Raw genomic sequence first — 24,053 nt, forward strand, 5'->3', positions numbered from 1 at the left:
CATCACAGCTTTTTGTGGGAGCAATTCCCATAAGTTATTTAGTTATTAAAATGTGTAAAGTATGTGTGATTGTTCTGTATAAATAAAAATAATGGCTGGATACAAGTTTCAATAGTTTTATATTATACACTCTAAGAAAGCATACTGATTTATAAAGTTTCTAACAGTGTGTGTGAGTCTGTATTATCTTGAACTTTATTGCGCAAATTAAGTATGAAAATGTTCTATTTTTCCACCACATTGTTATCAGTCTCCCCACTCTGACTCTTACCATATTCATTAGTTTAACCATAGATAAAATATCCCATACTCCACTCCTGTAAAGCTGGTGTTCTTAACAACACACTCCACTCAACTTATACCAAATAGTTGTTCTTGCTATAGTTAATAAGTCTTGGACTACTACTCTGCTAGTATTAAACCCTTAATACAACTGAATGAAACAATCATAATAACCGTTGATAAAGTGTATCCTGTTATTATTTCAGCTTCCCTTATTATATCCACCTGGAACCTTTCATTTCAGGACATGCCCCACAAAAATGTTGCATCCTAGCATTGGTTGCCTTGCACCTCCCACTTGAATTACTTGCTGTCCTGTAGATGTGGTTGAAATGTGACACTGGAAGGACCATATCGCTATTCCCTTGTCTTTGATCTAAACTAAATATTGTTAAGCATTGCATTTTTTCCCGAATAAAGAAGTTGTTCCACCCACTTGACCATCTTAGTTGCGCTTTTCTGAGCATTCTGCATTTCATACAAGTTCTTTGTACATGAATCTTCCAGAGAAGTTCAAAACACTCCAAAAGATCTACTATGAACAAATAGGAAGCATTCATGTTTTACACATTTTTCAGTTAACTAGAATCAGAACAGGATGAATAAACTATGTGACTGAACGAAGTACAAATCCACATATTTAACCTCTAGGAGGAACTAAAAAATAACTACAGTATATAATGATAGTGATATTTCAATAATATACAGGAAGAAAATTACTAGAAGGTAGAACAGGATATAAATTCCATAATTAATGAAGACTCACCTGAACATCATTTTCAGTCTCAGCACTGAATTTGCCTCTGTCGTTGCAATTTGTAGACCACTTGTAAAAAAAGTTTTCTACAGTCTGAACAGCTGGTGCTAGTAATATAATATTTTTTTAGTTCTCTCATTTAGTAAAATCAGGCAGTTAAGAGGAAGACAGCTAAAAATACTAGTTTTGCTCATACAAGGAGCAAGGTTGTGGTGCCAACACCTCAGTTTCTGAAAGCAAAACTTACCTGCTCACCAACCTCCTCTTTGGCACTGGCATCCCCACAGTTGCCATCCACAAGAACCACCTGAGAGCTATCATTGCATAGAAAGTCTTCTGCCACCTGGATATGGGGTTTCGGGAAAGAGATCTGCTCTTTCCTCATCTCTGACGATAGACAGAGTTGGTAGGAATAAGGTAAAGTTCCTTCTTCATAGTTTGGTGGAAATATGACCTGTGCCTTAGAAAAAGCATTAGGTTCAAAGCATTGGAATAATTTGGGATTTCCTGATTGTCGAAGTTTCATGACAATGACCAGTATCACCGTCAGGAGGAATAAAAATGAGATCAATGCCAAAGCCAGCACCAAGTAAAACTGGAGGTCTGAATGATGCTCTGTGTCACTGGACTGCCTAGTCATTTCTGGAAGTGCCTCTTGGAAGTTCTCGGCAACCACGAGGTTGAGGACCACAGTAGCTGAGAGCGGAGCCTTCCCATTGTCCTTCACCAAGATGACCAGCTTCTGCTTCACAGCATCTTTCTCCAGAAGCGCTCGTGACGTCCTGATCTCTCCCGTGTGGGTCCCAATGGTGAAGAGGGCCGGCTCTGTGGCCTGCAGCACTTGGTAGGAGAGCCAGGCATTGTGCCCAGAGTCCACGTCCACAGCCACCACTTTGGTCACTAGGTAGCCTGGCTCTGCCGAGTGAGGAACCATCTCAAACAAGGCAGAGCCCTCAACACCCGGGACAGGATACAGAACGCGAGGGCTGTTATCGTTCTGATCCAAAATGTACACCCACACGGTGGCGTTGTTGCTGAGAGAGGGAGAGCCGCCATCTTGGGCCTTCACTTGGATCTTAAACTCCCGGAATTGCTCATAGTCAAAGGAGCGCTGTGCATAGATAGTTCCCGTCTCAGAGTTGATGGAGACGTAAGAGGAGAGAGGCAGCTCCTCCATGTTGCTGTTGAGGATGGAGTAAGTGATACGTGAGTTGCGGTCCAGATCCGGGTCCGAGGCTTTGATGGCAAAAATGGAGGCACCTGAGGGATTGTTTTCTGGCACAAAGACACTGTAGGTTGATTTTTCAAAGGCAGGGGGGTTGTCATTGATATCTGAAATCTGCAGGGAGATGGTTTTGTTGGAGGAGAGAGGGGGGCTACCTTTGTCGGTGGCCGTGATGGTGATGTTGTATCCTGAGGCTTTTTCTCTGTCCAAAGGACTGTCTGTGAGGATTTTATAGTAGTTCTTAGATGTTGACACTATTTTAAATGGTACATTACTTTGTAAGTGGCATGTAATTTTTCCATTTTCTCCAGAATCCCGATCCTTTACGTTGATGAGAGCTATTACTGTTCCAGAAACAGAGTCTTCAGGAACTGGACTAGATAAGGAGGCCAGAATGATCTCTGGTGCATTGTCATTCTCATCTAGAATCTTTATATTGACATTACAATGAGCCACTAATCCTCCTCCATCTCTTGCTTCAACGGTCATAGTGTACTTCTCTGTTTCCTCAAAGTCAAGAGCTTCCTTAATTGTAATTGTTCCATTTTGTGGAAATAGGTCAAATTTTTGGTAGGCTCTTTTAGGAATATTACTAAATGTATAATGAATTTGGGCATTCAGACCTTCATCTCTATCAGAGGCTTTTACCTGCAGTATGGGGGACCCCACAGGAGAATTTTCCCTCAGGCTAACTGTATAAACCTCTTGAGTGAAGACTGGTGGGTTATCATTGGCATCTGTGATGTTAATCCATATCTGGGCAGTCCCAGTTTTTCTGGGTTCACCCCCATCCAGGGCCATAAGGATCAACTGAAGGGAGTGATCACTTTCCCGATCCAAAGATTTTTGCAACACTAATTCTGCATATTTATGGCCATCTTCTCCCTGTCGAATCTCTAGAATGAAATAGTGATTTGGACTTAGTTGGTAATTCTGGAGAGAATTAGTCCCAATATCAGGATCTTCAGCTTTCCCAGTATGAAATCTTGTACCTGGTAATGTGGATTCAACAATTTCAAGCCTCATGATTTCATTTAAGAACTGTGGCATATTATCATTAATGTCCTGAATTGCTACACTTACATGGAAAACATTCAAAGGATTTTCAACCACAGCTTCAAAATTAATCAGACAGTGTACACTCTCCCCACATATTTCCTCACGATCTATCCTTTCATTTACATACAGGTTTCCATTTTGTGCACTGATAGTGAAATATGGCTTTTTACCTTCAGAAAGGATATGCAGGTTTCTGCTCTTCAGTTCTCTGGCATTCAGTCCTAGATCCTTGGCAAGATTTCCCACCAAAGACCCCTTTGCCATCTCCTCAGGGATGGAATAGTGAACCTCTTCCAAAACTGCTCCACAAAACAAAGATGATAATATCAGAAGTGTTATATACCTTCCTGGTGTTTGAAAGCTCTCTCCATGAAGGATTCCTCTTCTCTTCATTTTCCTCTTCTCTTTGATGAGCACAGGATTTCAGATTTCCACCAAGACAGGAGATTTTTTTGTTCAGTAAAAAAAGAACTGGATCCTTTGGCTTAATTTGTATATGCTGCAGTGTTTTCTGTTTTCCAGCTGAAACGTTTGTTCCAGCGTCTGCTGGTATTCCCGATGTGCAGTTTGGGACAAAGAGATCTCTCCGCAGAAAGCATCAGTGGAACTTCAGCTGCCCATGGATTGCCGCCTTGTCCAACAGTGACACTGTGAGTCTGAAGCAGAGAACTGCAATCTTTTCCCAGTGATTTTTCTCCTCAATACATGTCACAGAAGGCCTCTGTTGGTGTTCATATGTGATGGCTCAAGGCAGGCTTTTAAACAGAATATGTGAACCTTCTTTAATAGCTTTAATTTTCACCCCAATCTTTGTATTTTGCAGGTTAATTTTTTACTCTACGTTGATAGAGATATTTACAATTATTTCCAAGCTTATTAATTTGCAGTGCTGCTGACAAAAATGGAATTACAGGCTGCACAATTAAACATTATCATTTATAGCATGGGACTATTTAGAAATTGAGGAAAATGTATTATTGCCTATAGCTAGGCCTTCACATGAACCTTAGAAACAAGAATGTCTGCTTTTAGAGGTATATATCTTCTTGTGTTTGAGTGTATATCCTAAGGAAGCATCTTGTATTACATTGCTTATCACTGAAATTAGTCCCACATCTCATGCTTAGTTTTGTCATCTCACCTCGTATTAGCGCTCAGAATATTGGTCTATTTGTGCAGACAATCCCTTCAATAGATTTATTTAGCAGCTCTCAACTTTGCCATTGTTCCCCCCACATTCATGTGCTCCAGTAATTCAGTCACGGTAGATAGCTTTCCAATTTCTAGTGTTAATTCAATTTACTATGTGTGTTTCTGGCCTTGCACATCTACTTCACAGTCTCACAGGTATGGCTCATCACCCTCTTCTTTACACAGAACAATAACATAATAGGTTTTTTGTAAGCCAATAGTATGTAAGGGATCCTGAGTATGCAGCTTGAAACACACAAACACACACACACACTAACTTCCTCTGCACAGCCTGGTCGGCCTCCACTGGTTTCCACCCACAAAGTGATGTTAGTGCCACTCTGCTGGTGCATAATTGCCCATTGTTAGTAGACCTTTCAGCATGAATCAGATTGGAATAATCACTTTCAGTTTCTGGAGTTCAAATGCTTCATTCATGCAGAAACTATCTACAGGATGATTAGTGATGAGAGAGAGAAACAGAAGACATTTTATCTCAACAAGTTGGGAGACAACAACAAAATCGCTCAGCTTTTAGGGGTGAAGTTAACTTAGACATAATAGATACAAACAAGTGCTCACTAGATTGTTACACAATCAAGGATTAATTATAAATTATTAGCAGATGACATCCAATTGTCTTACGGACTACACTCTGGATTTGTGTAGGGGATAGCATACAAGGCAGCAGAGTTTTGGATCAGAGTTTTCCTTCTCCTAAATGTGTTACCTTCCCAGGTTGAAGAGGAAGTGATCTGCCACTCACTTCCCTCTACGGCATGTGCAGTAACCACCTTCTTGATTGCTGAATCCACTATTATTTTGTCTGCTCAATCCACCAGAATTTGTCTTCACATGCAGAGAAAGTCCCTAACTCACTGAGGGTTTGAGACCCATCAGCTACCCTCACTTGCTTTAGCCAGTCAGTCAAAGTCATATCCCAGGATGTGGCCACTGCCATAGTGCCTGTGTGCATGGTGGGGACCAAAGACAGACAAACTACCTCAGAAGTAGGATGACGTTTCTCCCCTGATGCCCCCCCTCCAGGGTCCAAGTATTGGATCAATATGGAAACTGGTCTTTGTTCTTCAGCGCCCTCCCCCCCCAGCTCCACTGAGTGCAAATGTGGACCTTTAGGTATCATCAGCCCTGAGCCAGTAAGCGCTACAGTCAATAAGGTCATCAGCACAGACAAGTAATTGCCATCACCAGATTGCCATGAAGGTTGGTTTGGGTAACTGTCCTTTCAGGTCTTGGGCTGCTCACTATAGGATCCTTATGTTTTCTAACCTACATAGCACTTGCCAGTTGTGGCACATTTAAAAAGAATGGCTGGGGTCCAAATACAGCCAGTCTTTAATTATTGACTGCCTAGCAGATGAGAAAGCTCCTGTCATTCATCCTCTTATTCGGCTAATTTAGCAACAAGAGCAAAATACTACCATTCAGCCCCAATTGGGAACTGATACTGATACTGCCATGCCAAAAGAGAGGCCTAGAGAATGGTGCCACCATGCCCATCCCAACTGTCCACAGAGGCAGCATTGAGAACATGCTGCACAATTTACACCTCCGAAAGATTAAAGCAAAAGCGTCTTCTGTGGAGTTCAAAGATACACATAAAAAGGTTGCATCCACATTACACATGACCTCCTACATTAAAACAATGGCTTAAGCATTGCATCCAATGCTCAATTAAATACCAACAATTTGATCAGTGAAATCCAATCCTCACTGGTATATGAAACAGGGAAACTCTAGATCTGAACCATGATGTCAAAGTACTTTGTACAATGTTTTTCCCAACTGTCCACAGAGGCAGCATTGAGAACATGCACAACCATTTACATCTCCAAAAAATTAAAGCAAATGCATTTTCTGTGGAGCTCATAGATGCACAAAAAATGTTGCATCCACATTACAGATGAAGTCCTGTATTAAAATAATGGGTTACATGTTGCAGCCAATGTTCAATTAAATGCCAACAATTTAAGGAGAGGAACCCAATTCTTGCTATTGAATGGAACAGGGAAATTCTGTATCTGAACCACCATGTGTGTGTGTGTGTGTGTTTGTGTGTGTGTGTGTGTGTGTGTGTGTGTGTGTGTGTATTACAATGATCTTCAATATAAACTATAGGCAACCTATTCAGACTTGTAAATATAAGCAGCCTAGTACTAGATTAAAATCAATTTATAACATAAATCCAGATTGCTACAGCTCACTACAGGTTAAAAACGATACAGATACACTATATTGGGTGATAATAATAATAGTATAGTAATAGTAATAGTAATAACTGTAATAGCAATAGCAATAGTAATAGTAATAACTGGGTGAATGTTGTAGTTGTCCATTCTTGAGTCAAATTGATGCCAAAAAACACAAGGTACTTAGATCACCATGTCACAACGTACTTTATGCAAGGTATACATGTGCGTTGTGTGTGTATGTGTGTAACCAACCCCCCCCCCCGAACAAATCTTGAAAAAAAAGAGATTTATAACTAGCCTAGCTTTAGGGAGATTTAAGTAAATCATAAGCCCCCCCATGCCATTTTTATTGTGACTCATGATGATGTATGAGTGCTTATTTTGTTTTTGGTTCTTTGTTAATGTTCTTGATATTGTTTTGTGGACTATGAGAGCTGTAATGCTTTGTGAATTTTATAATATGACTTTAGCCTATTTTAAACTTGTTTTGTTAAAAGTGTATTTTAAAAGGTGGCTGTTTTACTTTACTGATGATTTGCTTACTATTTTATATGATTTTTATTGTGCTTGTGATGTTCTACTGTGTTATTATTTATGGTACAATAAGCCGCTTTGTGACTAATGTGAGTGAGTGTCCCATATCTTCCTGCTGAAATCCTGCAACTTTTTATAACACCAATGCTCTGGTTTATTCTTTGTCCCGCTTTCATTATGCAGTAGTGCCCCTACAAATGGCAATGGTTTAACTAGCAAGTAGTGCTATTTTTCATGTAAATTTATGTAAATCTTATTACCTAGTTTAGATTTTGTTACCTCGCTCTGTGCTAAGGACTAATGCAATGACAGCTGTTCTCTTCAAAAATGCAATAACACTGGGGAGGCAGCTCAAAACAAGTAATAAAGAAAAATGATGTGTGGACAATCCAGTATACATTGACTATTAATACACTATTGTTGTGTCAAATGTTGAAGAATGCACCAGCAAAACAAAGAACAAAAAATTGCAATATCCCCTCAAAGTAGAAAATGGGTTACCTCAACTGACTACGAAATAGCTAATTGCACCAGGTGGTTTAGCCTCAGCTACTTAGAACAGATAGGAAAGATGATGACACATGAGAGCTTTTATATTGCAAGCTGCCATGTGATCTTTGGATGAAAGGGAGTATAGAAAGCTAATATATAATTAAAATGAACATACAAAATAAAGCCCCACCTATTGATTTCTATATGAAAAACTAACTAAAGACTGAAAAAGGCAGGTACACCTGCAGTATAAAAGGTTGCATTGAAATGTCACTTAACGGTAAAGAACTACAGACTGTACCATGCATGTAACTGCAGAAAACAAACCTTACCTGTTCTCCATTATCTACTGCAGAATCAAAATTGTTTCCTACATTGCCTGTAAAAGGCACAGCAGGTTTCTCACTGCCAAGAATATTGTCTACCATCTGAACACCGGGTGTCAGGAAGGCAAACTCATTCTTCCTGGTCTCAGAAGACAGACACAGCTGGTAGGAATAGGGCAAAGTCCCATCTTCAAAGTTGGGTGGGAAGATGGCACCATTCTTGGAATGGGGAACAGGACCAAAGCACTGTAGGAACCTGGGATGCCCTGATTGACGGAGCTTCATTGTAACGGCCAGAATCACAGTCAAGAGGAACAAGAAGGAGATCACAGCTAAGGCCAGCACCAAGTAGAACTGCAGGTCAGACTGATACTCCGAGCTGCTGGGCTGGCTCTTCATTTCCGGAAGGGCCTCCTGAAAGTTCTCAGCAAACACCAGGTTCAGAGTCATGGTGGCCGAGAGAGACGGCTGCCCGTTATCCTTCACCATAATGACCAGTCTCTGTTTCACAGCATCTCTCTCCACAAAGGCCCTGGCGGTCCTGATCTCTCCAGTATGAGAAGCAACCGTGAAGAGTGCCGGCTCAGTGGCCTGAGTCAGGTGGTAGGAGAGCCAGGCGTTGTGTCCAGAATCTGCATCCACGGCCACCACCTTGGTGACAAGATAATCTGCCTCGGCCGAACGAGGCACCATCTCAAACAAGGCTGAGCCCTTGGCTTCTTGTGAGGGGGACAGGATACGAGGGCTGTTATCATTCCTGTCAAGAACAAACACCCTGACGGTCACATTGCTGCTGAGAGGCGGAGAACCCCCATCTTGGGCCTTCACTTGCAGCCGGAACTCTCTGAATTGTTCATAGTCAAAGGATCTCTGGGCATAGATGGTGCCGGTCTCTGAATTAATGGAGATATAGGAGGAGATGGGAAGCTCCTCAATGTTGCTGTTGAGGATGGAGTATGTGATCCGTGAGTTCTGGTCCATATCAGGATCAGAGGCTTTGATGGTGAAAATGGAGGCACCTGAAGGATTGTTTTCTGGCACATAGATGCTGTAGGTTGATCTCTGAAAGGTCGGGGCATTATCATTGATATCTGAGATCTGTAGTGAGATTGTTTTGTGTGTGGAAAGAGGTGGAGTTCCTTTATCAGTGGCTGTGATTGTAATATTGTATGCAGGAGCTATTTCTCTGTCCAAAGGACTGTCTGTCTGGAGTTTGAAGTAATTGTTAGATGAGGGAAGAATTTTGAAGGGTAAATCATCCTGTAAGTAGCAAGTAACCTTCCCATTATCTCCACTATCTCTGTCATTTACATTGATCAGAGCAATAACTGTCCCTGGCAGAGAACCTTCAGGAACGGGGCTGAACATGGAGGCTAAGGTCACATCTGGGGCATTATCATTCTCATCATGAACCCTTAGCTCAATGTTAGAATGTGTCATCAATCCTCCTCCATCTTTTGCAGCAACTGTCATCGTATATTCATCATTGTCCTCAAAATCCAGTTGCTCCAGTAGTGTGATTTGGCCGCTGACGGGATCCAGCTTGAATTTCCGTTCGGCAGCTGCTGGTATGTTACTAAAATGATACCTGATTTGGGCATATAAACCTTCATCTTTATCAGAGGCTGCAACCTGGAGCACAAGTGACCCAACAGGAACATTTTCAGATAAGCTGACCTTGTACACCTCTTGAGTGAAAAAAGGTGGGTTGTCATTGGCATCTGTGATATTAATCCGTATCTGGGCCGTCCCAGTTTTCCTAGGCTCACCCCCATCCATAGCGGTAAGAACCAAGTGAAGGGTCTGTTCACTTTCTCGATCAAGAGGTTTCTGTAGCACCAGTTCTGCATATTTATTTCCATCCTTTCTCTCTCTAATTTCCAAACTGAAGTACTGATTGGAGCTCAGCTGGTAATCCTGGAGAGAGTTCACCCCAATGTCAGGATCTTCTGCTTTCCCAAGGAGAAATCGAGTGCCTGGCAAAGTTTGCTCACCTGTCTCCAAGTTGATATTATCATTGAGGAATTGGGGTGCATTATCATTAACATCCTGGATTTCCACTAGTACATGGAAAATATTCAAAGGGTTTTCTACTACAACTTCAAAATTAACAAAGCAATGTGGATTTTTGCCACATATCCCCTCCCTATCAATCCTGTCATTTACATAGAGGTTTCCATTCTCTGCATTGATACTGAAATGCTGCATTTTAGCCACAGACACAGTGTGCAGATTGCGATGTCTTAGTTCTTTGGTGCTCAGTCCCAGGTCCTTGGCGAGGTTCCCCACAACGGAACCCTTTGCCATCTCCTCAGGGGTTGAATAATGAATCTGCTCTGATGTAGCCCAACAGGTAAAAGACAACAGAGAGAGAAGCAGTACTTGCCTTGTGAGCGTCCTGCCATTCCCTCTGTGCCTTCTCTCCATCTGGCTGGTTCTCTCAAAAACAGGCTGCTTCCTTTTCTCAGTTTCCTATGCTTAAGCTCTCACAATGATGAAGGAAACAACATGAGGTATCACTGAGGAAGAATAAACTGCCCTTGTTCTTATATTTGTGCAAAGCAAAAGAGATTTTTCCTTTTCTGCAAGAGTTCCCTGTCTCTGTGCTCTTCAGTTGGCTTGATCTGAATAGCAGGGATGGGAGTTACTGCAGTCTAGGAAGCTTCACTGGATCTCTATCCTCCCTCTGGCTCTCATACTGGCCAACACTGACACTTAGAGGACCACTCAAGGAACTGCATTTTGTTCTATGAAAATAGACAGAGGTGAGTAAATGCAGATGTTTCTACAGCACATACTGTACCTTCCTTTCTGCTCACTGAGTGGAGCATTTCAGAAGGCTTTTCCTTGGTGTTCTTTCTTAGTGTACAGCTACCCTCATTTATGTTCGTGGCTTTTCAGTACTGTGAAAATTGGGGTTGTATCTAATACTGCAATTACATGAAGGTTATGCAAATCTTCATTTTTTATTGGAAATATGGACACATTATTATTAATATATAAAAATCCAGTTACATAGTAAAACATTTTCTTAAAATTAATGTATTACGATAATAGTTATGCTGTAGTAGCACAAGAGCTGTAAGTCTACTGTATTTTTTTCTTAAATAGAATTAATATAAACACCCTACTGAAATTATTCTCTTTTTTTATCTCTCCTAAGTTGTTGGATGTCTGTTCATCAACATTTATGGAACAGAGCACAAGTTCTTCTCAGTTTTGGGTAGGAATTCCAAGAGTAACTTACTATTCCAAGAGTTCTCTCTCTGTCTGTTGAGGATAAGATAAGAAGCAACACCTACAGCTTCTGTCTAGGCAGCACTAGGTAATAAAAGTGTGTTCACTGGTATTGGTTCTACATCAGACTCTGCCACCTGCCTCCTACCTGCTGGTGACACAAATGTCCTTGCTTAGCAGTTGCTCCCCTGTGATCAAAGCAGGAACACAGCACAAGTGCAGAACCAATGGCTGTAGCTGCTCTACCAGTAGTAAAAAAAGGTAAAGGATCCCTGGATACTTAAGTTCAGTCAAAGGCGACTATGGGGTGGCGGCGCTCATCTCTCTTTCAGGCTGAGGGAGTCGGCATTGGTCCACAGACAGCTTTCCAGGTCATGTGGCCAGAATGACTAAACAGCTTTTGGCACAACGGAACACCTTGACGGAAGCTAGGCATGATCCAACAGGATAAAATGTTTGTTGGACACGTTACACATGATTTCATATTATGATAATAACATCCTGAAGTTTGGGAACTGAGAACAGTGGAGAGACAAGAGGTATGGGAAGAAATCAAGAGTGTCTAATTGAAAGAGCATATTATAGAGGTTTTATTAGAAACTAACTAAAGTAATTTACTTTCAGTTTGTACGCATTAAAGGTAATATTGCTTTATAGAAGATAATATTGCTTTATAGAACAGCCTTTATTGCTCCATAGAACAGCCTCCAGGACCATAAACCCAATCTGGAGATGTGTATGCTATTCAAATATTTTTGCCTGCCATATATCCCCTTGAAACTGGAACCCCATTGAACAGAATTGACATTTCCAAGTGATCACAACCAGAGTGCTGCCTAATTTTCAACATGCTTCTAGTTTTTCATCTGCTAGTCTATCACACACAAACATTGCACACAATTCAATTTCATAAAAACATAAGAAAAGCCCTGCTGGATCAGGCCAGAGCTCTATTGAGTCCAGCATCCTTTCTCCCACTGTGGCCAACCAGATGCCCCTCAAAAGCTCTGCCCTTGGTCCACAGTCAGGGGTGTCTGCTACTAGACATAATATGGCCAACATGACAATGATTTTTTTTTCTAATCCCCCTTTAAAACCACCCAAGTAGGTGACCATCATTGCCTCTTGTGGTAGCGATTTCCATTGTTTGCTTGTTTAAATAAGTAAATTATTTAGAAATGGTTTATATAAAAACTAAATGTCTGGGTATACAATTATCTTTAAATTTTTATTATGAACTCAAATGAAGTATATAGCCTTCATAAAGATCTGAATAAAGTATTTGGGTCTGCATTATCTTGAACTTCATTGCACCAATAAATAAAAAACATAAAAACATAAGAAGAGCCCTGCTGGATCAGCCAGAGCTCTATTGAATCCAGCTCTGCCCTTGGTCCACAGTCAGAGGTGTCTGCTACTAGACATAATATAGCCAACATGACAATGATTTAAAACCACCCAAGTAGGTGACCATCGTTGCACCTTGTGATAGTGATTTCCATTGTTTGTTTAAATAGGTGAATTAATTAAAAATGGTTTATATAAAAACGAAATGGCTGGGTATACAATTATCAGTAAATTTGTATTATGAACTCAAATAAAGCATATAGCCTTCATAAAGATCCAAATAAAGTATGTGGGTCTGCATTATCTTGAACTTCATTGCACCAATAAATTATGAAAAAACACACAGAAAGTTATCAGACTGCCTCCCCTCTCTGATTCTTACTGTATTAATTAGTTGAACCATTGATAAAATATTACATGCTGTAGTAATCCATTCCACTAAAGCTGGTGTGCTTAGCCCTGCCCTGCCCACAATTATAACAAATAGTTGCTCTGGCCACAGACAGTAACTGTTGGAGTAATTATCTGTCTTCTGTTGTTCTTAATCCTTAAAGTAATCATATAAGACAATGAGAGGATCCATTGGCAAAGTGCATCCTCTTATTCTTTCAATTTCCCTTATCATGTACACCCACAAATTCTTAATTTAGGGACATGCCTCCCAAATATATTGCATCCTAGCATTGGTCGAATTGTACTTCCAACATATTTGTTTCCTGTTCTATAAATGTGACGAAGCCCAGAAGTGTCATGTACCATCAAAAAACAAACTTATACAAGTGTTCCTTAAGAGTCACACTAATTGTTTGCTGCCATACTCATTTTCACTGATCTGTTGTTGCAATTAGTTGTCAACAAGGAATTCCATAGCTTAACTATGTATTGTATGAAGAAGGTTTTCCTTTTATCTGTTCTGAATCTCCCAATATTCAGCTTCACCCAATGGCCACAGGCTCCGGTAATATGGGGGAGGGGGATCTCTCTATTCATTTTCTCAACCTCGTTCATAATTCTATACAGCTGTCTCACTTCCCTGGTTGTCTTTTATCTAAACTAAGTATCCCTACAGAAGTTGTTGCACCCATCGATCATTTGGGATGCCTTTTTCTGTGCTTGCTGTATTTCACACAACTTCTTTTTATGAATCCTCCAGAGAACCCACACACAGCCCCAAATTATACTACAAATAAACAAGAAGCATTCATATTTTATGCATTCTTCTGTTACGTTGATCATAACAGGACAAATAAACTGTGCTTTGTGTGAGTGAAAAAGTACAAATCAGTATTTTTAATTGATGAGGGATAATACCCCACAGGAAGATTGAACATTCAAGCTGTATGCATGCCTACATTTCCTTTAATTCCAGAGATGAAGACTCACTCTGCCATTATTGTATGCCTCAGAATTTATGCTGCATCTAGCATTTCTATGTGTAGGGAAAGTTCTTCACAATCAGAACAACTGCGGTTAACACTGTAATTTAATTTTCCTGGCCCCTTTATACAGTAAAATGAAAAAAATAGTTTTATTCCTATAAGGTAAGGCCATTTCTGAAAGCAATGCTTACCTGCTCACCAACCTCCTCTTTGGCACTGGCATCCCCACAGTTGCCATCCACAAGAACCACCTGAGAGCTATCATTGCATAGCAAGTCTTCTGCCACCTGGATATGGGGTTTGGGGAAAGAGATCTGCTCTTTCCTCATCTCTGACGATAGACAGAGTTGGTAGGAATAAGGTAAAGTTCCTTCTTCATAGTTTGGTGGAAATATGACCTGTGCCTTCGAAAAAGCATTAGGTTCAAAGCATTGGAATAATTTGGGATTTCCTGATTGTCGAAGTTTCATGACAATGACCAGTATCACCGTCAGGAGGAACAAAAATGAGATCAATGCCAAAGCCAGCACCAAGTAAAACTGGAGGTCAGAATGATGCTCTGTGTCACTGGATTGCCTAGTCATTTCTGGAAGTGCCTCTTGGAAGTTCTCGGCAACCACGAGGTTGAGGACCACAGTAGCTGAGAGCGGAGCCTTCCCATTGTCCTTCACCAAGATGACCAGCTTCTGTTTCACAGCATCTTTCTCCAGAAGGGCTCGTGACGTCCTGATCTCTCCCGTGTGGGTCCCAATGGTGAAGAGGGCCGGCTCCGTGGCCTGCAGCACTTGGTAGGAGAGCCAGGCATTGTGCCCAGAGTCTGCGTCCACAGCCACCACTTTGGTCACTAGGTAGCCTGGCTCTGCCGAGTGAGGAACCATCTCAAACAAGGCAGAGCCCTCAGCACCCGGGACAGGATACAGAACGCGAGGACTGTTATCGTTCTGATCCAAAATGTACACCCACACGGTGGCGTTGTTGCTGAGAGAGGGAGAGCCGCCATCTTGGGCCTTCACTTGGATCTGAAACTCCCGGAATTGCTCATAGTCAAAGGAGCGCTGTGCATAGATAGTTCCCATCTCAGAGTTGATGGAGACGTAAGAGGAGAGAGGCAGCTCCTCCATGTTGCTGTTGAGGATGGAGTAAGTGATACGTGAGTTGCGGTCCAGATCCGGGTCTGTGGCTTTGATGGAGAAAATGGAGGCACCTGAGGGATTGTTTTCTGGCACAAAGACACTGTAGGTTGATTTTTCAAAGGCAGGGGGGTTGTCATTGATGTCTGAAATCTGCAGGGAGATGGTTTTGTTGGAGGAGAGAGGGGGGCTACCTTTGTCGGTGGCCGTGATTGTGATGTTGTATCCTGAGGCTTTTTCTCTGTCCAAAGGACTGTCTGTGTGGATTTTGTAGTTGTTCTTAGATACTGATGATATTTTAAATGGTACATTACCTTGTAGATGGCATGTAATTTTTCCATTTTCTCCAGAATCCCTATCCTTTACATTGATGAGAGCAATTATTGTTCCAGAAACAGAGTTTTCTGATACTGGGGTGGATAAGGAGGCCACGATGATCTCTGGAGCGTTGTCATTCTCATCTATAATCTTTACATCAACATTACAGTGAGCCACTAATCCTCCTCCATCTCTTGCTTCAACTGCCACTGTGTACTTTTCTATTTCCTCAAAATCAAGAGCTTTCTTAATTGTAATTGTTCCACTTTGTGGATCTAATCTAAATTTCTGGTAGACTTCTTCTGGGACTTTACTGAATGTGTAACTGATCTGACTATTTGAACCTTCATCCCTATCAGAGGCTTTTACTTGGAGTATGGAGGACCCCACAGGGGAATTTTCCCTCAGGCTAACTGTATAAACTTCTTGAGTGAAGACTGGTGGGTTATCATTGGCATCTGTGAAGTTAATCCATATCTGGGCAGTCCCAGTTTTTTTGGGTTCACCTCCATCAAGAGCTGTAAGGATCAACTGAAGCGAGTGCTCGCTTTCCCGATCCAAAGGTTTTTGAAGGACCAACTCTGCATTTTTATGGCCATCTAGACTGTGTTTAATTTCTAATACAAAGAACTGATTTAGGTTTAACTGGTAGTTTTGGAGAGAATTAATCCCAATATCAGGATCTTCAGCTTTCCCAAGGAGAAATCTAGCACCTGGCAATGTGGATTCAATTATTTCCAGTCTAATATTGGCTTCTAAGAATTGTGGGGCATTATCATTAATGTCCTGAATTGCTACACTTACATGAAAAACGTTCAATGGCTTTTCAACCACAGCTTCAAAATCTATAATGCAGTGTGTGCTCCCTCTACACATTTTCTCACGATCTATCCTCTCATTCACATATAGGTTTCCATTTTGTGCACTGATAGTGAAATATGGCTTTTTACCTTCAGAAAGGATATGCAGGTTTCTGCTCTTCAGGTCTCTGGCATTCAGTCCTAGATCCTTGGCAAGATTTCCCACCAAAGACCCCTTTGCCATCTCCTCAGGGATGGAATAGTGAACCTCTTCCAAAACTGCTCCACAAAACAAAGATGATAATATCAGAAGTGTTATATGCCTTCCTGGTGTTTGAAAGCTCTCTCCATGAAGGATTCCTCTCATCTTCATTTTCCTCTTCTCTTTGATGAGCACAGGATTTCAGATTTCCACAAAGACAGGAGATTTTCCCCAGTAAAAAAAAGAACTGGATCCTTTGGCTTAATTTGTATATGCTGCAGTGTTTTCTGTTTTCCAGCTGAAACGTTTGTTCCAGCGTCTGCTGGTTTTCCCGATGTGCAGTTTGGGACAAAGAGATCTCTCTGCAGAAAGCATCAGTGGAACTTCAGCTGCCCATGGATTGCCGCCTTGTCCAACAGTGACACTGTGAGTCTGAAGCAGAGAACTGCAATCTTTTCCCAGTGATTTTTCTTCCCTAATTCATGACATGACAGAGTAGTATTTTTATGTAATGACTCAGACCATATTCTCATACAGGTTATGTGAATATGTCTGTTAGAAAGTGCTATCTGTTCACCATTACAATAGGTTAAAAGAAATCAGAGTCAAGTGAATATTTACAGCAAAGAAAAAGCAGTTATGAATTTATAGCACTATTTCCACTATTTCTTTAGAAAAAAATCAGAATAGCATACTGCAGTATGAGAATAAAAGACTTTTAAACAAAGAAAAATATGGTATTAGGTATTTACAGGCATTTTAGACTGTGTGTGGAAAGCCTAAGTACGTGTCTGAAAATTGTGTTTATCTTTACATAATTTCACTGAAAATAGTGCCACATCTCAAGTCCTATTCTGTCACCTTATGTCCACACGATTTCTGGTCTGTTTGTGTAGCTTTCTCCTTCAACAGTTGTACTGTGTCAGTATTTACCTTTGCCATTTTCCCCACCTGCCTATTTGTCCAGTTACGATAGACACTTTGCTGATTTCATTTTCTTTGTGGTGTGTGCTTTTGACCTTACACAACACCCCAGCTACTTCACAATCTCACAGTTATGGTTCATCCCCTCTACATATGCAAACAATATGGAGACCCCTTTTTTGCCGGGGGACGTGATAGCACAACTAGAAAGCTACTCAGAAATCTCTACAGTACTTTCAGTATTTTAGGAAGCTACATGTCATCTCCAGCTGTCAATGCAACTTCATTTAATCAAGGAACAAATCTGCATACATAAGCCCTGGGTGTTATATGCTGGACCTCAAATGTTTTGAGCTTTCCCTTCCATTTTTAAACTTTTTTTTCTTTGTTTACTGAGCACACTGCAATTGTCAGTCATGGTCCTGTGCCCTTATTCCTTCCAGCAGCAAGCAACAACCCTGGCAAGAACATCCCTCCATCCTCACATCTGCCCTACTGGCCATGAACCCAGCAGGGAGTTGGAGGGGGTGGTTCATTGCAGGCTTAAGGAACTCAAGAACCTGCTAAGATATCCCACAATGCTATGATCAGAAATACCGTTATCCATCTATTCATGCATTCATGTCATGTAAGCAGCATAGCTAACATGTTGGTAGAGCAGTTCAAGAATTCAACATGCTTTGTGTATATTGAGCTGGTCTCATGTAAATAGCAAAACTGTGAACCAGGAATTCCATGGTATGAATTTTGCCTCTGACAGGCAAATAGACTTATATAAGAATTATAAGATAATGTGTCAAATCCAGACTCCATCATACCTAGAGTAAGGTAAAGGTAAAGGGACCCCTAACCATTAGGTCCAGTCGTGGCCGACTCTGGGGTTGCGGCGCTCATCTCGCTTTATTGGCCGAGGGAGCCGGCGTACAGCTTCCGGGTCATGTGGCCAGCATGAGTGAGCCGCTTCTGGTGAACCATAGCAGCGCACGGAAACGCTGTTTAGCTTCCTGCCGGAGCGGTACCTATTTATCTACTTGCACTATGTCATGTTTCCGAACTGCTAGGTTGGCAGGAGCAGGGACTGAGCAATGGAAGCTCACCCTGTCGCGGGGATTCGAACCGCCGACCTTCTGATCGGCAAGTCCTAGGGTCCGTGGTTTAACTCACAGCGCCACCCGCGTACCGCTTCATACTTAGAGTAGCCCCACTTAAACAAATATGACTTAAATTAGTCTTGCTTGACTAACGTGGTCCAAGGATAACTAATTCTGAATCTGACCATTATATGCAATGCCCTTTGAAACATATAAATATTATATACACTGTAAGTATCATTATTTTTGTCTAAATCATGAGGCAGAAATACATAACGCAGGCAGTGCAATCTGGCAGGTAGCATTATTTAAAAAACTGACATGGAAATTGAAGATAGCAAGAGGCCAGGGGAAATATGATAACTTTTATGCAGTCTTGGATGACTTTATAGATTATACAAACAATGAGGCCTGTGGCAGAATGGTGCCTTGGCCTACAGCAGTTTGGTGTGCATGAAGCACATATTTTATTTTATTTTTCCTCCTTCCTCCTTGCCTTTGTATAATCCCTGCAGACCAGCACTGCTGTTGATACAATATATATTTGTAGTTGTGGACAACAGTCAAAGAGATGGAGGTTATTACGTACCATTTTGTTTCTGTTGAGATTGAAATGATTTTAGAATATACACTTTAGCAAAGCTCTGTGGAGTATTCGAAGATAACTCTCTGGCTGTATGTAATTGTTTTATTTTTGTTTTAAATAAATTTAAAAAATAAATAAATGCACAATGCATGTCTTTAACAAAATATCCCACATTGTCTGTCTGCCTGCCTGTCTTTTAGACAGTTGTTTAGAAAGAGCTTTAATGCAATGTGGTTTCACTTAAAGGAATATGGGGGCTGGAAATATCCACAATCTACTCTAGAAGGCCAGTCAGTCAGTCAGTCAATCAGTCTTGACTTGACTTTTTTTTTACATCACTCATGCAAGAACACACATGCCTATGAATTTGATTTTATGGAGAAGGAAGTAAAGCATAATTTACAGACACCTCTCAAAAGCGTATATCTTTAAAATCTATTGCTTTACAAAATTGCTAGTAATACTAATAACAGTGACAGTATTTTCTGCTATATAGCAAGGTGCCCTCCTTTGATTCTACAGCCAAAATTGCTGCCCCCCCCCAAAGCCAAGTAATGTGAAAAACAAAGTTCTTTCCCTCAATTTATTTAAGTTAATGAAAGTAGTTGAAGGTCAACTCCTCAAAATACTAGTTGTTCAAATGACAACAAGATAAGTTCTACCAGATGGTTTCAAGGGCATGGCTCGAAGCTGCAATGCGTAGCTTCCCCATGGAGTGAAAAGGACGCATCCTGATTCATGAAAGCCAAATGATGTAAGAGCCAAACTATTCATTTATATGATGAAAAACAAAAAGGCAGTCATATTAGCTGGATAAAAAGCACTCTGACAATGTCACTAATGGCAAAGAATGATGGATAATAACATTTAATTTCAGAAAACAAACCTTACCTCTTCTCCATTATCTACTGCAGAATCAAAATTGTTTCCTACATTGCCTGTAAAAGGCACAGCAGGTTTCTCACTGCCAATAATATTGTCTACCATCTGAACATTGGGTGTCAGGAAGGCAAACTCATTCTTCCTGGTCTCAGAAGACAGACACAGCTGGTAGGAATAGGGCAAAGTCCCATCTTCAAAGTTGGGTGGGAAGATGGCACCATTCTTGGAATGGGGAACAGGACCAAAGCACTGTAGGAACCTGGGATGCCCTGATTGACGGAGCTTCATTGTAACGGCCAGAATGACAGTCAAGAGGAACAAGAAGGAGATCACAGCTAAGGCCAGCACCAAGTAGAACTGCAGGTCAGACTGATAGTCCAAGCTGATGGGTTGGCTCTTCATTTCCGGAAGGGCCTCCTGAAAGTTCTCAGCAAACACCAGGTTCAGAGTCATGGTGGCCGAGAGAGACGGCTGCCCGTTATCCTTCACCATAATGACCAGTCTCTGTTTCACAGCGTCTCTCTCCACAAAGGCCCTGGCTGTCCTGATCTCTCCAGTATGAGAACCAACCGTGAAGAGTGCCGGCTCAGTGGCCTGAGTCAGGTGGTAGGAGAGCCAGGCGTTGTGTCCAGAATCTGCATCCACGGCCACCACCTTGGTGACAAGATAATCTGCCTCGGCCGAACGAGGCACCATCTCAAACAAGGCTGAGCCCTTGGCTTCTTGTGAGGGGGACAGGATACGAGGGCTGTTATCATTCCTGTCAAGAACAAACACCCTGACGGTCACATTGCTGCTGAGAGGCGGAGAACCCCCATCTTGGGCCTTCACTTGCAGCCGGAACTCTCTGAATTGTTCATAGTCAAAGGATCTCTGGGCATAGATGGTGCCGGTCTCAGAATTAATGGAGATATAGGAGGAGATGGGAAGCTCCTCGATGTTGCTGTTGAGGATGGAGTATGTGATCCGTGAGTTCTGGTCCACATCGGGATCAGAGGCTTTGATGGTGAAAATGGAGGCACCTGAAGGATTGTTTTCTGGCACGTAGATGCTGTAGGATGGCTTCTGAGATCTGTAGTGAGATTATTTTGTGTGTGGAAAGAGGTGGAGTTCCTCTGTCACTGGCTGTGATTGTAATATTATATGCAGGAGTTCTTTCTCTGTCCAGGAGACTGTCTGTCTGGAGCTTGAAGTAATTGTTAGATGAGGGAAGAATTTTGAAGGGTAAATCATCTTGTAAGTAGCAAGTAACCTTCCCATTATCTCCACTATCTCTGTCATTTACATTGATCAGAGCAATAACAGTTCCTGGCAGAGAATCTTCAGGAACAGGACTGAACATGGAGGCTAAGGTCACATCTGGGGCATTATCATTCTCATCAAGTACAGTTATTTCAATGTTGGATTGTGCCACCAATCCACCACCATCTTTGGCTTCTACTGTCATGGTATATTCTTTAGTTTCCTCAAAGTTGAGTAGTCCCGTAAGAGTGACTATGCCATTAATTGGATCCAAGCTGAATTTCTTGTGGGTGTTTGCTGCTATGTTGCTGAATTGATACCTGATCTGAGCATAAGAGCTTTCATCCTTATCTGAGGCTACAACCTGGAGCACAAGTGACCCAACAGGAACATTTTCAGGTAAATTGACTTTGTACACCTCCTGAGTGAAAACAGGTGGGTTGTCATTGGCATCTGTGACATTAATCCGTATCTGGACAGTCCCAGTTTTTCTTGGTTCGCCGCCATCCAAGGCTGTAAGGATCAAGTGAATAGTCTGTTCACTTTCTCGATCCATAACTTTACTTAGCACTAATTCTGCATATTTATTTCCATCTTTTCTCTCCCTTACTTCCAAGGTGAAGTACTGGTTGGAGCTCAGCTGGTAATTCTGGAGAGAGTTCAACCCAATATCAGGATCTTCTGCTTTCCCAAGGAGAAATCTGGTTCCTAGAACAGTTGATTCAACAATCTCCAAGTTGGTTATATCACTGAGGAACTGTGGTGCATTATCATTAATATCCTGTATAACTATTGTTATATGGAAAACATTTAAAGGATTTTCCATCACCACTTCAAAATTAATAAGGCAGAGTGGAGTTGTGCCACATATTTCCTCCCTATCAATTCTGTCATTCACATAGAGGTTTCCATTCTCTGCATTGATACTGAAATACTGCATTTTGTTCACAGAGGCAGCATGCAGATTGCGCCTTCCGAGATCTCTGGCATTCAGTCCCAAATCTTTGGCAAGATTCCCCACAATCGAACCCTTTGCCATCTCCTCAGGGATAGAATAGCGAATCTGCTCTGAGGCAGCCCAGCCGGAGAAAGGCAAAAATAAGAGAAGCAGTACTTGCCTTCTGAATGTTCTGCCATCCTCTTCCTGCCTTTTGTCCATCCAGATCACTGAGAAATTTTCTGCCTCCTTTTCTGCAGCTTGTAGTGACCAAATCAGTTTCTCAATAGCACAGAGGAAATCTCTGTAAGTAAATATAAACTGCCTTCCTTCTTAGATTGTGAGGATTGGGAGCCTTTTCCTTTTTTTCAGCCAGACTGCAACGCCTTTGTGTTTTTCTCTTTGCCCAGTCTGTACAGAACTGATGAAACACTCACTTTGTAGGAGAAGCATAACTAGATCTCCATCCTTTTTTCTGGCACCACACTGGCCAACAGTGACACTCTGAGGCTCAGAGAGAGAATTGCAAATGTTGTTTTGTTATGAAAATAAAAAGCAGAAATACTACCAGTATGATCATATCTTTGTGTTCCAGTAAAAAGGACAACTGAAAGAGTCACATATTTGAGAATGCCCTCCTTTGGTTCTTTTGGAATTAATACTTCATTGCTTTTTAGACGCAGTTTTTAGATTCTTTCATGCTAGCCAGTGACTTTTAATGTCTTGGAACTGCTACTGTGACTATGAAGAGAACTTTCAAACTCCATGGTCAGGCAATACCTTCATTATTGCCAACAAAAATGCCACAAATTCTAGCTCCTGAAATTCTCATATTAGAAATTTCCAGAGATGCAGTATTTTTACAATTCCGTTTGCAGAAGTATTTACATTTTTTCAATCAGAAGCTCATACTTTATTGGACACTTCTGCCTGACCAGAGATCTCTCTGTGTAACATTTTTGGGAAAAATGAATAGCGTTAAAGCTGGAACTAGATGTTCTTTCAAAGGTTGTGTGGCTTTCATCAAATGCAGCAGTTCTGTGTCTCCCCCTCTCACCAAAAGAACTCAAAGTAAAACAAAAGGTGTAACATGATGCCATTGCTTTCAAAGCTTCATCACCCATGCATGTGGCAACCAATGAAGTGAGGAAAATTGCAACAAGATTCATTAGATGTTACAGATTTTTTAAAAGGCTGCTTTTGGCGTTGGCATAGTATCCTTCTGCATGGGACTGTCTCAGATGGGCATTGAGGGCAAGACAGGTTCTAATGCTAGTGGGACAAGCAGCCAATAAACCCAACCACCCATGTATGTACTTCTCTTACTTTGTGACTTTACCAAATACTTGCGTCAGTGACATTGTCTGCATATCATACATACAGGCTGCAAGTTCCCCTGGCTTTGCCACCTTAGCATTATGGAGGATCATGAGCAATCCAAACATCCTAAAAACTATGCTGCTGTACAGTTCTAAGATGAGACACCAGAGAAGACCACATTTTCCATCAAGTGGCTCTTCTCGGTCTCATGGAGAGATCGTTCCCAGCTATGTTCCTGGAGATTCTTTAACTGGAGAGGGTAAGAATTGAATCTGGGACCTTCTGAGTACAACAAACTATAGAATTCCACCACTCAGCTATAGAATTCCAAATGTGGGGGAGTAGAGATTATTATTGGTCACCTGTTTATCCCACGTTTCCCCCAAGAAGTTCAGGGCAGCTTAGAGGTATGTGAGTGTGGGATCATTCCATTTTATCTTCTCAACAACCCTGGAGAAAGGCCAGGTTGAGAGAGATGTGACCAACGCTGCCCAGTGAGCTTCTTTTTGGATGAGTAATTATTAGAACTCAAGATTCCATGGTTCAACATTCTGTCCATTGCACCACAGGCTTCAAATA

The 24,053-nt window shown here is 41.5% G+C and overlaps 2 protein-coding genes and 1 pseudogene across 3 annotated transcripts; all 3 read right to left on the minus strand.

Moving 5' to 3' along the window:
• Positions 1 to 1,184: 1,184 nt before the first annotated feature.
• Positions 1,185 to 12,443, minus strand: LOC310682075 (uncharacterized protein). Its single transcript, XM_083450318.1, has 3 exons — positions 11,997 to 12,443; positions 8,086 to 11,965; positions 1,185 to 3,746 (listed from the first exon to the last, which is right to left on the minus strand). The coding sequence occupies exons 2-3, from the start codon at positions 10,504 to 10,506 to the stop codon at positions 1,263 to 1,265; spliced, it is 4,905 nt and encodes a 1,634-aa protein (XP_083306444.1). The 5' UTR covers positions 10,507 to 11,965; positions 11,997 to 12,443; the 3' UTR covers positions 1,185 to 1,262.
• Positions 12,444 to 14,037: 1,594 nt separating this feature from the next.
• LOC310681149 (protocadherin gamma-B5-like) lies at positions 14,038 to 17,049 on the minus strand. The gene has a single exon (XM_083448665.1). It carries the CDS (start codon positions 16,661 to 16,663, stop codon positions 14,198 to 14,200), a length of 2,466 nt encoding a protein of 821 aa, XP_083304791.1. The 5' UTR covers positions 16,664 to 17,049; the 3' UTR covers positions 14,038 to 14,197.
• A 1,162-nt stretch (positions 17,050 to 18,211) lies between these two features.
• Positions 18,212 to 22,376, minus strand: LOC310682076 (protocadherin gamma-B5-like; annotated as a pseudogene). Its single transcript, XR_014515489.1, has 2 exons — positions 18,607 to 22,376; positions 18,212 to 18,234 (listed from the first exon to the last, which is right to left on the minus strand). The product of XR_014515489.1 is annotated as a protocadherin gamma-B5-like (transcript).
• Between the last annotated feature and the right edge of the window lie 1,677 nt (positions 22,377 to 24,053).

The sequence above is a fragment of the Podarcis tiliguerta genome, assembly GCF_965153285.1.
Source record: "Podarcis tiliguerta genome assembly, chromosome: 7".
NCBI lineage: Eukaryota > Metazoa > Chordata > Lepidosauria > Squamata > Lacertidae > Podarcis > Podarcis tiliguerta.